At 40.9% G+C, this 14,729-nt stretch overlaps 1 protein-coding gene across 1 annotated transcript in view; it reads right to left on the bottom strand.

Annotated features, from left to right (window-relative positions):
• crhr1 (corticotropin releasing hormone receptor 1) overlaps window positions 1-14,729 on the bottom strand; it is a 231,140-nt gene that overhangs the window by 40,564 nt on the left and 175,847 nt on the right. Inside the window, exon 6 of the mRNA XM_051936421.1 lies at window positions 5,511-5,631. Coding sequence (XP_051792381.1) covers window positions 5,511-5,631 — 121 coding nt within the window. The remainder of the gene's footprint in view (window positions 1-5,510; window positions 5,632-14,729) is intronic.

Below are 14,729 nucleotides of genomic sequence, written 5' to 3'. Positions count from 1 at the left end.
TCCACATTACTACCCATTCATATGGATCCATTCAGTCCCAGGTGCAAGTGTATTGTGGCAGATAGATAGATAGATAGATTGATTTTAATTTTAGCATAGTAGGCAAGATAGATAGATAGATAGATAGATAGATAGATAGATAGATAGATAGATAGATAGATAGATAGATAGATAGATAGATAGATAGATAGATAGATAGATGCCCAGCTGAGACGCCGCTTTGTCACTGGATCTGGGGGAGCAGCCATAGGAGTCATGCTACGTCCCTCGGAACCTTTGTTGGCAGCCCCCCTGGGTTGCGTCGGGGTCACTTTCATGAAAAACTGGAGCTCATCCTGGTTGGGCTCCGTGGCCTATGCCAGTGGGAGCTGCATACAGCTGCACGGCTTAACGAGCCCATCTGGGCAAGAGTGCAGCCACACCCGGAAGTGCAGTTGGAAGTAGGTCAATGAGCACCTGCAGCACTTCCGGGTGGGCTATAAGATGAGCCTGCAGCCACTACTCAGGGCGCCAGAGTCGGGTGGAGGAGGACAAGGTTGCCTGGGAGGAGTGGTGGTATAGAGGAAGAGTGTTCTACTTTGGTGTGTTTGTGTTACTTTGGGACAGTGTTGTGGCTGGGGGACACGGGGAAGACGTGCCCTCCTGCTGAAGAAAATAAAAGATTTCTTGGTTTTTATACTTACCTCCGTGTCCAGTCTGTTTCGGGTCGGGCGCAATATAGCGCCTTTGTTACGATAGATAGATAGATATAGAATGCACTTTATAATGGGCAGATAGAATTTTATTTGTCCTCAGGCGAGTGTAAGGATAAGACAGCACACATTGTGGTGGAGGACATACATCTGGGTGTACATCAGGAGATCGTTCCTCCCCACACTATGCGACTCTTCAATTCCACCCTGGGGGGGTAAACGTTAACATTATTCAAAGTTATTGTCTGTCTGTATACCTGCATTGTTTTCACTCTTTAATTTAATATTGTTTTTTGTCGGTATGCTGCTGCTGGAGTATGTGAATTTCCCCTTGGGATTAATGAAGTATCTATTATATAGTGCCTTTCATATCTATCTATCTACATAACAAAGTGAGGATAGGGTCACTCTAAAATGCTTCTAAGATAAAACAGTAATCAAAGTAAACACACCATGAAAATCTATAAGTGAATCAACTCTAACACCATAAAGAATCTTTGTAGAAATATCTGGAATCTTGGACACCAGGAGGTACAGGCCATGGCATCAAACACCCTCAGTAATGAGGTCATAAAGCGTGACTTATTAGGTTTTTCGTGATAGCATAGTTACAAGCTTGAGTTACTATGCACAAAATGGCTGCTGGTAAAAAAAAAAAAAAAGGGCTTATAATTGTGGTTATTGTGGTATAACAAAATGGTGGGTCAAAAATTGTAAAGTATTAAATTGATTTCAAATTACTAAGTAAATAATTTCATATTACAATACCAAAACTAATATACCTCAAAGCACTGGAATCATCAATGACTTTTTATTAAACTTTTTCTGTAAAATAACTAATTAAGCATGTTTGCTATTTTTTCCATTAACAGGCAGTTTCCGATTACGTTGAAAACTTGGTTATGAACATCATCAGGAATGAAACTATTTTTAAATCCGAGGCCTGATGTCCTTACTAAGCAAACTCATACATCAAACAAAACAAGAGGCCTTTCTAGAGGAAAAATGATTACCAAATGACTGCCATGGTGTCACAGCCTGAAGCATTGCTCAGCTTCACTATGGGAATAAGGAGGTGAACTCCTGGGGTCAGTTGATGTGGCATACACAACTTCAAGACCTTCTGAAAATTATTGCTGAAGACACCTATTGATTTACACTTTCATATGGTCCAAAACAACCTTAAAATGAGTGTTTTTAGGTCTAGAAGGCAAAACATAGGGCATAACACCACAAAGCTCAACGTCATTGCATAAGCAGACCTCCAAAGAGACAAAAAGTATACTGTATCATTGGTGGGGTTTTCTGGTACTGGTGAGTCAGTATGTGCGGGACAAAAAGTTATTTCAAAGTGTTACGAAGTCAGTTACTCAGTCATTATCCAACCCGCTATATCCTAATATAGGGTCACGGGGGTCTGATGGAGCCAATCCCAGCCAACATAGGGCACAAGGCAGGAACAAATCCCCAGGCAGGGCGCCAGCCCACCGTAAGGTGTTACGAAGTCATTGTTATAAACTCAATTGTCATTTGCAATAAGCAGCAAAAGAAAAAGAATGAAAATCCAAAAATGAAAGATAATCATTGAATTGTGGGAGCCCTGGCTCTGAAAGGGACTGCTCCCTGCAGTTAATAAAGATTAAGCCAAAAATTCATATAAATGCTGAAAAATGATAATTTTCTTCACCACTAATAAAGTCAAAAATTGTCACTTTAACAGTAAGCACCGGAGATGAGCAGTGAAGAGCTCTCATTGTCTCCACTTCTGCTCCCTGTTGCTCACGTTGCCATTGGAAACATCGAGGGGGAAGCTCACAGGAGGCAACTGGGGAGAAAAAGCAGCAGCAGAAGCCTTGCAGGGGACCAGTGTGACGTTAAAAGAGGCGAAAAGTACTGAGTGTGTTGGTCGAGGAAATATCACCGCATTGGGTACGGATGGGTGAAGGCTGGGGAAGAGTTAAAGGGCAGACAAATTCATTTGGTGTTGAACAGATTAATTCATATCTTTCACCTCCTGATTGTTAGAAATAATTATTTTCAAATTCTAGCTATTTTTCTTTCTTTAAGACCATAACAATGACTGCAGATTTTACGACTGAAATTTGTTCACCATGTGGCCCCCTTCTGCTCAAGACTAAGGGGATTTCACTCCCTGAGCCTGTCACAGTGGGACATGACATGTGAGTTCTGGTGTGTGGGGTGAGGTGATGAGGTGATTGCTTCAGGTGGCACTTTGGTAAGAGTGGCATTCCCATTGGAAAGGACATACATATTCAGCTCCTTATTTACATAATGCCACAGCCACCTACGTTAAGGATGCTACTTTTCTACTAAATATGTATCTGTTTATAATATCTTATGGATTTGTTTATTTTTATTTATTCTTTTTTGGTTACTTATTAATTATTATTCTTATCTAACTATACTTTTGAATTCTTGTCACTTTACTGTTGACATCTTGTAAAGCAATTTGAGCTACGTTCTTTGTATGAAAATGTGCTATATGAATAAATGTTGTTCTAAATTGTCCCTAGTGTGTGCTTGGTGTGTGTGTGTGCTCTGAGGTGGGCTGGTGCCCTGCCTGGGGTTTGTTTCCTGCCTTGCGCCCTGTGTTGGCTTGGATTGGCTCCAGCGCACCCCCGTGACCCTGTAGTTAGGATATAGCAGGTTGGATAATGGATGGATGGATGGTTGTTGTTTGTCAACAATCTTGGTGTTATCTTTGACAGTAACCTCTCTTTTGAGAAACAGATTAATTCTGTAATCAAGAGTTGCTTTTTCCAGCTTTGTCTTTTAGGTAAGATCAAGCCTTTTTTATCTTCTAGGAATCTTGAGAAAGCTACTCCTGCTTTTATCTTTTCTCGCCTTGAGTACTGCAACTCGCTGTATTCTGGGTTTAGCAAATCCCTGATATGCAGGTTACAGTTGGTCCAGAATGCTGCCGCTCGCTTTCTGGTTGGGGCAAGAAAGTCTGATTCTGTTTCTCCAATATTAGCTTCTTTACACTGGCTGCCTGTCAGTTTTCGAATTGATTTTAAAATCTTGTTGCTAGTTTTTAAATCTTTACATGGGCTTGCTCCTGCCTATTTATCTGAATAGTGTGCTTTACACCAGCCATCTAGAGTGCTTAGATCTTCTGGTCAGTTGTCTCTTGTTGTCCCTCGTACCAAATGTAAAACTAAGGGGGACGGACAGGGCTTTTGTAGCCTCCCCTGTGGAACTCTTTACCTCAGTACATAAAGGAGTCGTCTACAATTGAACTGTTCAAAACAAGATTAAAGACTCATTTCTATTCACTTACATTCCGTGACCTTTAGTAATACTGATGGTTTCCTCATTGTGATTAGGTAACCTTACTTCTATTTATTATTTATTTTATTTCTATATATGTTATTTATGTTAATTGTATGTTTTTTCTTCTGTTCTTGTAAAGCACTTTGGCCACAGCATTCCTATGTTGTTTTAAATGTGCTATATACAGTAAATAAACTGACATTGACATCTTATAGTTAGACTGCTCCTGGTATCCACATGGTTTCCCCTCCTACTTTTTCGCATGTTCATATTTTCCCAGGTCCACTCTGCTTTAGTTTCAGATTTTCTTCAGCCATTTTGTATGTCACGGTAGTGAGATAACTGATTGTTTTAATGCAAATTTATCACTGGAAAAGGCATTGACATAGGCAGCTGCCAAGGTGCTGTCATGTGAGGGGTGTCATTTATAAAAGTTAAGGGGCACACGCTCTGGACACCGAGGTGGGGGGGGAATGGGAAGGCCGTCAAATTCTGACGATTCTGAGTGGGTGTTGTTACCTGCAGGTAGCTGTTTATGAAAGTAAAAGTACACACGCTCAATACACCATGGGGTGCATGCTCCTTAAAGTCTGCCAGATAAGCACAACGGGATGCCGTTTGTGATCCTGATGGGACATGCACTCCAGACACTGTTGTTTAACTCTGATAATACTGAGTGGGTGCGGTCATCAGGTGACGTTTATGAAAACAAAAGTGCAAGCTCCATACACCAAGGGGGTGTGCGCTCTTTAAAGTTGGCGTTATAAGCTCCGGGCACCAAGGAGGAACCTCCAACCACTACCTGCTATGAGCAGTGAGGGTGATGCCTATCCACTCTCCCAGGGCTCCACATGGTCCTTGACTGGCACCAATATAACTTTATGCCTGAAGACTGAATTAAGGTACACAGATTTTTCAACCTTCGACTTTCTTGGTGAGTAAAGCTGTTTATCTGTGTCTTGGGGGTTCCACCCACAAAATACAAGGAACGTCAGAGAATATGTCATTCATAGATAATAAATAAATGGGACAATACAAACAAAAATTCCATAAACACATGAATCATACTTCAAAAAAAACCAAAGGCGGCACAAAAAAAAAAGGAAAACACACATAAGTCGGGGACAAAAACCTTATCTCAAACATAACATTTTTTCACAAACATATTTCACATAAACTAAATATGAAAAAGAAAATGCAAGGAGTCTAAGGATGGACCCACCGACCTTCCCACTCTCTCAACGTACTGAAATACTCAAAGATGCCCCTAGGCAGCTTCTGGATGTCCATCCCAAATAATTTTTGGGCATTACTTAAAAAGCTCGCCTTAGGTTCTCTCATCAAACAGACAGGTTTCATCTTATATAGTGCCTTTCTATAAGTGCTTTAACAAGGATATATGAAAGTAGACACACACCCATATTAAAAAGACGACATCACTGGTACAAAGGTCACTCAAACGTGGTATATAAAAACACCCATGGCAGTAGTGATCAGTGGGCTTTTCTTGTTGCTCAGACTCACCACATTGCTCTCGTGGACCTCAGGATTCATGGTCATCTGCACCACAAACCAGGTGGCATTCCTCAGGATGAAGGCCGTAATCAGATTCCAGTGAATGATGTTCCGTAGGCAGCGGATGCTCCTGTCGGATGAAAGCAATAAGGGGAGCAGTTTGATTATTTGGAAATATTTGTTAATGAAAGTGTCGGAGCATCACCTGACAGGTAAGTGGACACACCAACGCACCTAATGGGTCACCCATACTTAGACTGGTACACTGGGGACAGCTGAGTGGTGGGTGTGTGCCTTAATTTTGGATTCTCTCTGTTCTCATATCCTTACTTGTTTTTACTAAAGGAATACTCCACCCAAAAATGATTATTTTTTTAATAGTTATTTAACGTTTGCATGTTCTCCCCATGTCTGTGTGGGTTTCCTCCCACAGTCCAAAGACATGCAGGTTAGGTGCATTGGCGATTCTAAATTGTCCCTAGTGTGTGGGTGTGTGTGTGCGCCCTGCGGTGGGCTGGCATCCTGCCCGGGATTTGTTCCTGCCTTGTGTCCTGTGCTGGCTGGGATTGGCTCCAGTAGACCTCCATGACCCTGTGTTAGGATATAGAGGATTGGATAATGACCGACTATTATTTTATTATTTTGTTTTTCTTTGTCTATTACTCTGATTGGTAATGTATTTTATAAATTGTATTAAATAAATAAAAATTGATCACAAAAAAATAAGTCTCCCAGAAAAATTAATTAAGCTCAGAGAAAATGAATAAAGAATAAACATCACAGCACCTGCATTCCCTGGAACGTGGCAGTCATATGAAAATGAAGACAACAGGCCCACACCTGGCCGTGACTTAATAAAGACCGCTCAAGTCCCACGGAGGACGCGTGAGGCGCCTTCATCTCCCAGAGCCCGATACACGGGTTTGTTTCTAATTGCCTGCTGAGCTCCGATAATACGAGCTGTCAATCATCAAAGACCTGCAGCAGCACCCTGGGGCCACGAGCAGCGAGTGTGGACAGATTAGCTGCATATTTATTAGAGAAGTGCTGAGAAACGCTCAATGAGAAGGGATCCTTTAGTTAAACAAGATGCCATTTGCCCAACAAACAGCATTTTTAAGGAGAAACTGGGGAAGTTGGACCTGAAGCCTGGCAGACCCAAGAACTGAACAGGCAGGCACAGCTGGAATGGGACTAGAGGTGTATCGGGAGACGTCACGGAGCCTGCTATATTCCCTGGCTGTCGAGGACGGACAAAGTTGGAGAAAGAAGGAGCAAAAAGTAAAAAGGGTAAGTGGAGGAAGAAGGAAAAAGTGAATTAGATGGAGAGATTGACCTTACACAATTGAGCTGTTAAAGACATGTGATAAGGGACTTAACACCATGTAATATACAGTCATATGAAAAAGTTTGGGAACCCCTCTTAATTCTTTGGATTTTTGTTTCTTATTGGCTGAGCTTTCAAAGTAGCAACTTCCTTTTAATATATGACATGCCTTATGGAACACAGCAGTGACATTAAGTTTATTGGATTAACAGAAAATATGCAATATGCATCATAACAAAATTAGACAGGTGCATAAATGTCCCAACAGAGATATGACATCAATACTTAGTTGAACCCCCTTTTGCCTTTGACGAGTGTCTGGATTCTGGATGGAGGTATTTGTGACCATTCTTCATACAAAATCTCTCCAGTTCCGTTCAATTTGATGGCTGCCCAGCATAGACAGCCTGCTTCAAATCATCCCATAGATTTTCGATGATATTTAAGTCAGGGGACAGTGATGGCCATTCCAGAACATTGTACTTCTCCCTCTGCATGAATGCCTCTGTAGATTTCCAACTGTGTTTTGGGTCATTGTCTTGTTGGAATATCCAACCCCTGCGTAACTTCAACTTTGTGACTGATGCTTGAACATTATCCTGAAGAATTTGTTGATATTGGGTTGAATTCATCTGACCCTTGACTTTAACAAGACCCCCAGTCCATGAACTAGCCACACAGCATGATGGGACCTCCACCAAATCTGACAGTAGGTAGCAGGTGTTTTTCTTGGAATGCGGTGTTCTTCTTCCACCATGCAAAGCACTTTTTGTTCTGACCAAATAACTCCATTTGTGTCTCATCAGTCCAAAGCACTTTGTTCCAAAATGAATCTGGCTTGTCTAAATGAGCATTGGCATTCAACAAGCGACTCTGTTTGTGGCGTGAGAGCAGAAAGGGATTCTTTCTCATCACCCTGCCATACAGATGTTCTTTGTGCAAATTGCACTGAATTGTAGAACGATGTACAGATACACCATCTGCAGCAAGATGCTCTTGCAGGTCTTTGGAGCTGATCTGTGGTTGTCTGTCACCATTCTCACAATCCTGCTCATATGCCGCTCCTGTATTTTTCTTGGCCTGCCAGACCTGCTGGGTTTAACAGCAACTGTGCCTGCGGCCTTCCAGTTCCTGATTCCATTCCTTACAATTGAAACTGACAGTTTAGACCTCTGAGATGGCTTTTTGTAGCCTTCCCCTAAACCAGGAGACTCAACAATCTTTGTTTTCAGATCTTTGGAGAGCTGCTTTGAGGATCCCATGCTGTCACTCTTCAGAGGAGAGTCAAAGGGAAGGAAGCACAACTTGTAATTGACCTCCTTAAATACCTTTATATCTCATGATGGACACACCGGTCTATGAAGTTCAAGGCGTAACGAGCTCATCCAACCAAGTAATCAGTATTGAGCAGTGACAGGCATTCAAATCAGCACAATGACAAGGGGACCCACATTTGTGCACAGACAGTTTTTCACATTTGATTTAATTTCATACAACTAAATACTGCGTCACTAAAAATCTTTGTTCGGAAAACACCGCAGTACTCAGATGTTCCTAAGAAATGAAAGACATACTACTGATATCTTTACTGTTGAAAGGAGAGTCGATTATTATGCAGGCTGAGAAGGGTTCACAAACTTTTCCAAATGACTGTATAATAGTGCAACACAAAGTATGAGGTGGGGCTGGGTGGGGGCTCAGATGTACTATACGTTTAATCCTTTAGTCGGGGGGCTTATCTCGGCAAAAAATACACTATCTTTTGCCTAAATCAGAAACCAAAAGTTGAAGCTGAAAAATTTAAAGTGAGAAGTTTTGAAAAAATAAAGCTAAGTGTACTGCTCACTAAAGTAAATTCAGTTCAATCTCAGATGACCAGGGAGTGCATGGGGGTGATCTTATATACCACTGCACAAAGCAGACAAACACCCACACTCTCCCTACATGTAATTATAATAACAAAAGATGAAAAAAAACACAATACGGCAATGCCCCATATAAAACATTATAGTGCCGAAAAAGATGTCAAAATATACAAAAGACCTTAAGCACATGTTCTTTTTTTCCTATTTTTGTACACTCAACATTAGTTAAAACCTTTATGGTGTCCTGCATGGACGTCGGTGTGTCAACATCTGGGCTCGAGTAAGGCATGCAGTACCCTGCTGGGACAAGAGGGGGTGCTACCATTAGAAGTACTCTTTTACTCTGCACTACTGAGAAGATGCCTACTGAGGGCACCCAAACCCCGCCTGCTACCTCCAAAGCCCCGCCTCTTCCAGTCAGGACCATATAAAGCCGAGAGCTCCCAGAGGATGGGATGGCATCTCCTTTTCAGGAAAGCAAGCCTCCATGATGGAGCTCTCTGACGCAGCTCCACTTGCGAGAGCTGAACTGTTTGACAAGCCAAGCAGGCTCAGAAGGCAATTGCTACATCCTTTCTGCTGGGTCAGCATGTGTCCATTTCTGATTTCTGCGTGGTTGGCACCGGAGATATTTTTTTTGGACTCCTTTGCCTGAACCTGAACTTTTCTGTAACATTTCAGTAATTATTTACTGCTCTGATGCTAACCTTTCTGATAATAAAGTAGGTAATTACGACAGCAATTGACGAGAAGAATTCCGAATTCATTGCAGAATGACGGTATTTGAGGGTTCCTGTAGAGTGCCTATTTTTTTTGCATGATTTGGCTCCAAAAAACTAATCATCACATCGTCATCTCAACAGGCTGTTTCTTACATTAGCAGGAAACAAATTTCAAAAAAGGTACATAAAAATACCAGGAAAATTAAAAATAGACCAAATCATAACATGTAATATTTCCCAGAGAGGAGCACAGCACATGACGTCAGTGATGGGACAGCATAAAGAGCCACATGCCAAGATCACTATCTGAGATTACGGATAATGACTTTCTTTTCTCATGTACAAATTCTTAGTCTTTGATAAACAACTTTAAGGCTGCAAACTTTTGATGTATAATTTTGCTCAAAAACCACGGACAGACTATTTGTTATGAAGTTTCTCCATGTTGTTGACTACGTCTCATTAAAAATCATTTGCTGCCTCTCACAGGCATGATGGGAGCAAATGGAAAAGGCAGGAATAAGTAGGAGGGCATCGAGATGCCATTTTACACATAGACAGAGATAAGTCTCTGTCCGTAGTGTTAGGAGTTTACTTGTTTATACATTTTTGTAGGACTTTAGGTCACGTTTTTAAAGACCGGCTTCACGTACTGTATGAGGAATCCAAATTTTAAAATGGTTTGAAGATTCAGTGATTACTTAAGGCTGTGAAGATTATTTTGCTCCAATTCCAACATGATTTTGGTTTTGATACATTGTGTGTTCATTTTTTCAGTTCCATTGTTAGCATGTTGCTGGGGGTGTGGCCTCTGAAGTCGCGATGTCATTGATACGACAGACTAAAAAGTTGGCAGTGATGACCTTTTCTCATCTGAGATAGCGGATAACACAACTCTTTGATGCAAAATTTTTTCTTAAAAATTCTTTTTGGTTTTCAATCTTTTCACTCAGACTTTTGACTTTGATTCTTGAGTAACATTTTAGCCTTAATGACAACAATCTTTGACTACCCGGTTATTGGCTCTAGAGTTGTTGATGTCTGCTTTTTCTTCTGGCCATACTTCTTTAATTTTGCTAGTGATTTAGTAGAGTTGGCGAAGGTGGATGAGTTTAAATACTTGGGGATCAACAGTACAGAGTAACTGTCTTTTGTTGAGTTTGACACGTGCCTCAGTGTTAAGTCTTTGTCGGGTCGGGCGCTATATAGTGTCCATTTCACAATGATATTGGGTGTGACGAGGATGGACAGGATTAGAAATGAGGACGTTAGATGGTCAGCTCAAGTTAGACGGTTGGGAGACAAAGTCAGAGAGGTGAGATTGCGTTGGTTTGGACATGTGCAGAGGAGAGATGAGGGGTATACTGAGAGAAGGGTACTAAGGACAGAGCTGCCAGGCAAGAGGAGAAGAGGAAGGCCTAAGAAAAGGTTTATGGATGTGGCGAGGGAAGACATGCAGGTGGTGGGTGTGATAGAGCAAGATGACGAGGACAGGAAAAGATGGAAAAAGAGGGCCTGCTGTGGCGACCCCTAATGGTAGCAGCCAAAAGAAGAAGAAGATTCCTCTCTATCACAACAGGTCGTAAGATTGGTATTCTTTACTCTTTTTTTGAGTGTTTCTGAAGTGATATTTCTGAATATTATTTGCTATTACAGGATTTTTAGGTGGCAGACATCATTTCTAACATGGGTTACATTCTAAAATGTTATTTTCAGAGAATAAAGAGTTTTTGTTTCCTCTTATTTTGATGTCATTTTGACTTTCATGCACATTACCATAATTTAGTAATTCTGTCGTTTGGACGCACACCTGCTTACTAAGGGTGTGACTTCTGACATCATTCACACAATGGGTTAAAAGGTTGCCAGTGATGACCTTTCCCCCAACGGAATTTGTGGATAATTCAAAAGAAATCTTTGTGTGGTTGTTGTTTTACTTTTTTTTAGGTAGACTAGAAGATGTTTGAAAAGGAAAACATAGCGTCACACAAAGTTTGTTAATCAGAATGTAATCCTATCTTTTGTCAAAACAATAAGGGCAAAACCCAAATAGTAGTCAAAACTTAAAAAGAAAGAAGTCTATTAAAGCCAGAAAAAACAAAGAAATGATCGACAAGGAGTTCACAAGTTTTTATCAAATCTCAAGATATAATATAATAATTCATTACATTTATATAGCGCTTTTCTCAGTACTCAAAGCGCTATCCACACAGGGAGGAACCGGGAAGCGAACCCACAATCTTCCACAGTCTCCTCAGCAGCACTACCACTGCGCCACCTAATGGTGACCCTTAAAGAGTTGCATTGATGATATCATCACTGTGCCATCCCAGTCAATTGTAGGAACGTTACTACGGTAACAAACAATGCAAAAGCCACAAGATAGCAATACAACTTGTCCAAACAATACTGTGTCAAATGATAATGTACTTCTTAAAAAGCCTTCAATTAAAAAATAAAAGTGATGAATTCGATTCATCGGCTCTGAAAACCCCAGAAAACACACACAGAAAACCACAATCATTTTAGAAAAGTGCATAAAAAATTTAAAGAAGAATCCAATCATAGCATTTGACTTTGACTTTAATTGCAAGTAGGCTTTAATGACAGGTAGGATGGATGCTCAGTAATGATCTTTCAGTTTGTATTTATTGATGTCTTTCTTGTGGTCAAACGTCACAGCAGGTAGGCACAGACAAGCTTCTGCCACCTACTGTTATTATTATCTTATTAATAAATTCTCTCTGTGGTTTTTTATCCTTTTTTGTGTTTATTTTGGTTTTGGAATAGCGCAAGTGTAACCCCTGCTGTTTACAGGTGATATTGGAGATGTGTGCTCATTATCTAGTAGGGTTGTTCCTTTACAGACCTTTAGAGGGCAGTGTTTGGGTGACACCTCATGAAGGAATAGCCACAAGCAATATTATGGGATGGTTCCATTTTTAACAGCCTGGGCTCTATGGATTATCATGTCAGTGCCTGTTAAGAATTAGCACTACCCAGTGTCTCCCTGCCGTGCTCTTTGAGTCTACTTATAGCTGTGAAGAAAAATTATGACAAGAAAATCTCACTTCAACACATTTCATTTTTTAATTTTTTTCCCCTAGCATCCTGAGAAAAAACCTTTCAGAAACCAGAAGAGGTGATGGCAAATGGTGACATTTCCAATCCTATAACCTTCATTAAACGTGATATCTAGAAAACAGCTTCTTTTCACCTCTGCCAGTGTCACCAGGTACACAGTACTCAATCTGTCACTTCTTGGACAGTTAGGCTCTTCAGGATGCCCACACTGATTAGGCGAGACACCTTGGTGTCCGTTGACAGGGGGAGTTGGCAGTGCTGAGGTGCAATACGAGACTGCATAATGGACCGCTCTACCTGCATGATGGCATTTGAGTTACCCACTACAATCATAACTGACAAGGTGCCATATACAGACAAATTGTCATGCCCATCCGATGTCTTATGCCATTCCAAATAATCCAACAGTCACTGAAGGAGCTGATATGCTTCTTTCATTTTGCTTCCTTTCTCATTCAGAGAGTGGGTTGGTGCATTTGGGCATGTAGTGAGGGCATGTTATTTTTACTGATTTTTCATTGGTTGAACAGATGACACCCTGCCCAATTATAGTCACACCCCCTGCTATTGGAACAGGATGTTCCCTCTGTCCATGAGATCAGAGTCTAGAAATAAAATAACCCATGTGGAATATTCCTTATTTTGAGAGCTACAAGACTGCTCGACTAGGATGGAGAGTACAAACTTGAGACTTCAGGGTACTGGAGAGTGGATTACAAGTAAACAAAACTGAATATTGATTTATGCAAATATCCTTCAATTCTTATGTACTTTGCATATTGTTGCATTTCAGCTCCATTCCTCGTGTTTGGTGGGTGGATCCTCAAGAGGTGGAGTCATCATGACATCACCACTGGGACTGCCTTTATATTGAGGGCAGTGAGTACAGCAGAGCATCATCGTTTGCTGTGGAGTGCAGCCATTGTGAGCATTGTCTTGAATTTATCCTCATTATTTGGACTTTTGCTTTTAGATTTCTGACTGCTCTGCTTATTTTGGTCGCCTATTTTTACCTGCATTTCCGTTTTGCTTTTTTTATCATACCATTTTTCTTCAATAAACTCTCAAAATATAAATAAGTCTTGTTTTGTGCTGTCCTAAAGCCATAGGTTTGTGGCTTCTCTCTCCCTTGAAAGACATTTTTCAATTTTTAAAAGTCAGTGCACCATTTAGGGCCTGTGTGTCATAAGCCTCAGCACCACAAACACAGGCCTTCAAAAAGTAACCGAAGAGCAGGCCAGCCCAGAAGATACTCACTCAGTATAGCTTATTCCCAACTATGACTGCAGGCTACTGCCTGACTAGGCCCCAAAATGAAGCGGCTGCTTAACAAACTTGAAAAAGTACTTAATTGTCCCAAAAGGCCTTACAAGAGAGAAGACAAGCAAAAACCCCAGTTTGGGACCTAAAAAGCAACAAAATATTTTTATAAATGAAAGATATTTCTTGAAAAATGAGACATCAAAACTAATGTTCAATGAGCAAAATGACATTGCGTAAAAGGCAATCCAAGTGCAAACAGTCCTAACCCACTAAACCAAAAAATGTAATCCAAACACAGTAGCACATTAAGAAGAAGGATGCCTCACGCCTGGACAAACTGGTGAGGAAGGCAGGCTCTATTGTTGGCATAGAGCTGGACGGTTTGACATCCGTAGCAGAGCAACGGGCACTCAGCAGGCTCCTATCAATTATGGAGAATCCACTACATCCATTAAACAGTGTCATCTCCAGACAGAGGAGCAGTTTCAGCGACAGACTGCTGTCACTGTCCTGCTCCACTGACAGACTGAGAAGATCATTCCTCCCCCAAACTATGCGACTCTTCAATTCCACCAGAGGGGGTAAACGTTGAACATTATTCAAGTTATTGTCTGTTTTTTACCTGCATTTTTTATTACTCTTTAATTTAATATTTTTTGCTGCTGGAGTATGTGAATTTCCCCCTGGGATTAATAAAGTATCTATCTATCAAAGATCAAGAAACTGGCAAAAACAAAGGAAGCAACAATACTCACACATAAAACTCCAAAAGATGACAATGAAAATGCAGCCTGAGCTTCTGTTCCTTTGGCTTAAATAGTCAGAGGGAGGTCTCAGGAGCAGTGATGTCAGGGTGACCCCGGCTTCTTGGGAAACCACCCACAAAGAACATTCAACACAGACAAACATAAAAGTACAGAACATAATTACCAATAAGAAGAAGAATCAACAGGAAAAAAAAACAAAA

This window comes from Erpetoichthys calabaricus, chromosome 14 (genome assembly GCF_900747795.2).
Source record: "Erpetoichthys calabaricus chromosome 14, fErpCal1.3, whole genome shotgun sequence".
Classification (NCBI taxonomy): domain Eukaryota; kingdom Metazoa; phylum Chordata; class Cladistia; order Polypteriformes; family Polypteridae; genus Erpetoichthys; species Erpetoichthys calabaricus.
The sequence above is the reverse complement of the archived record's forward strand: the minus strand, read 5'-3'. Positions and strand labels throughout refer to the sequence as shown.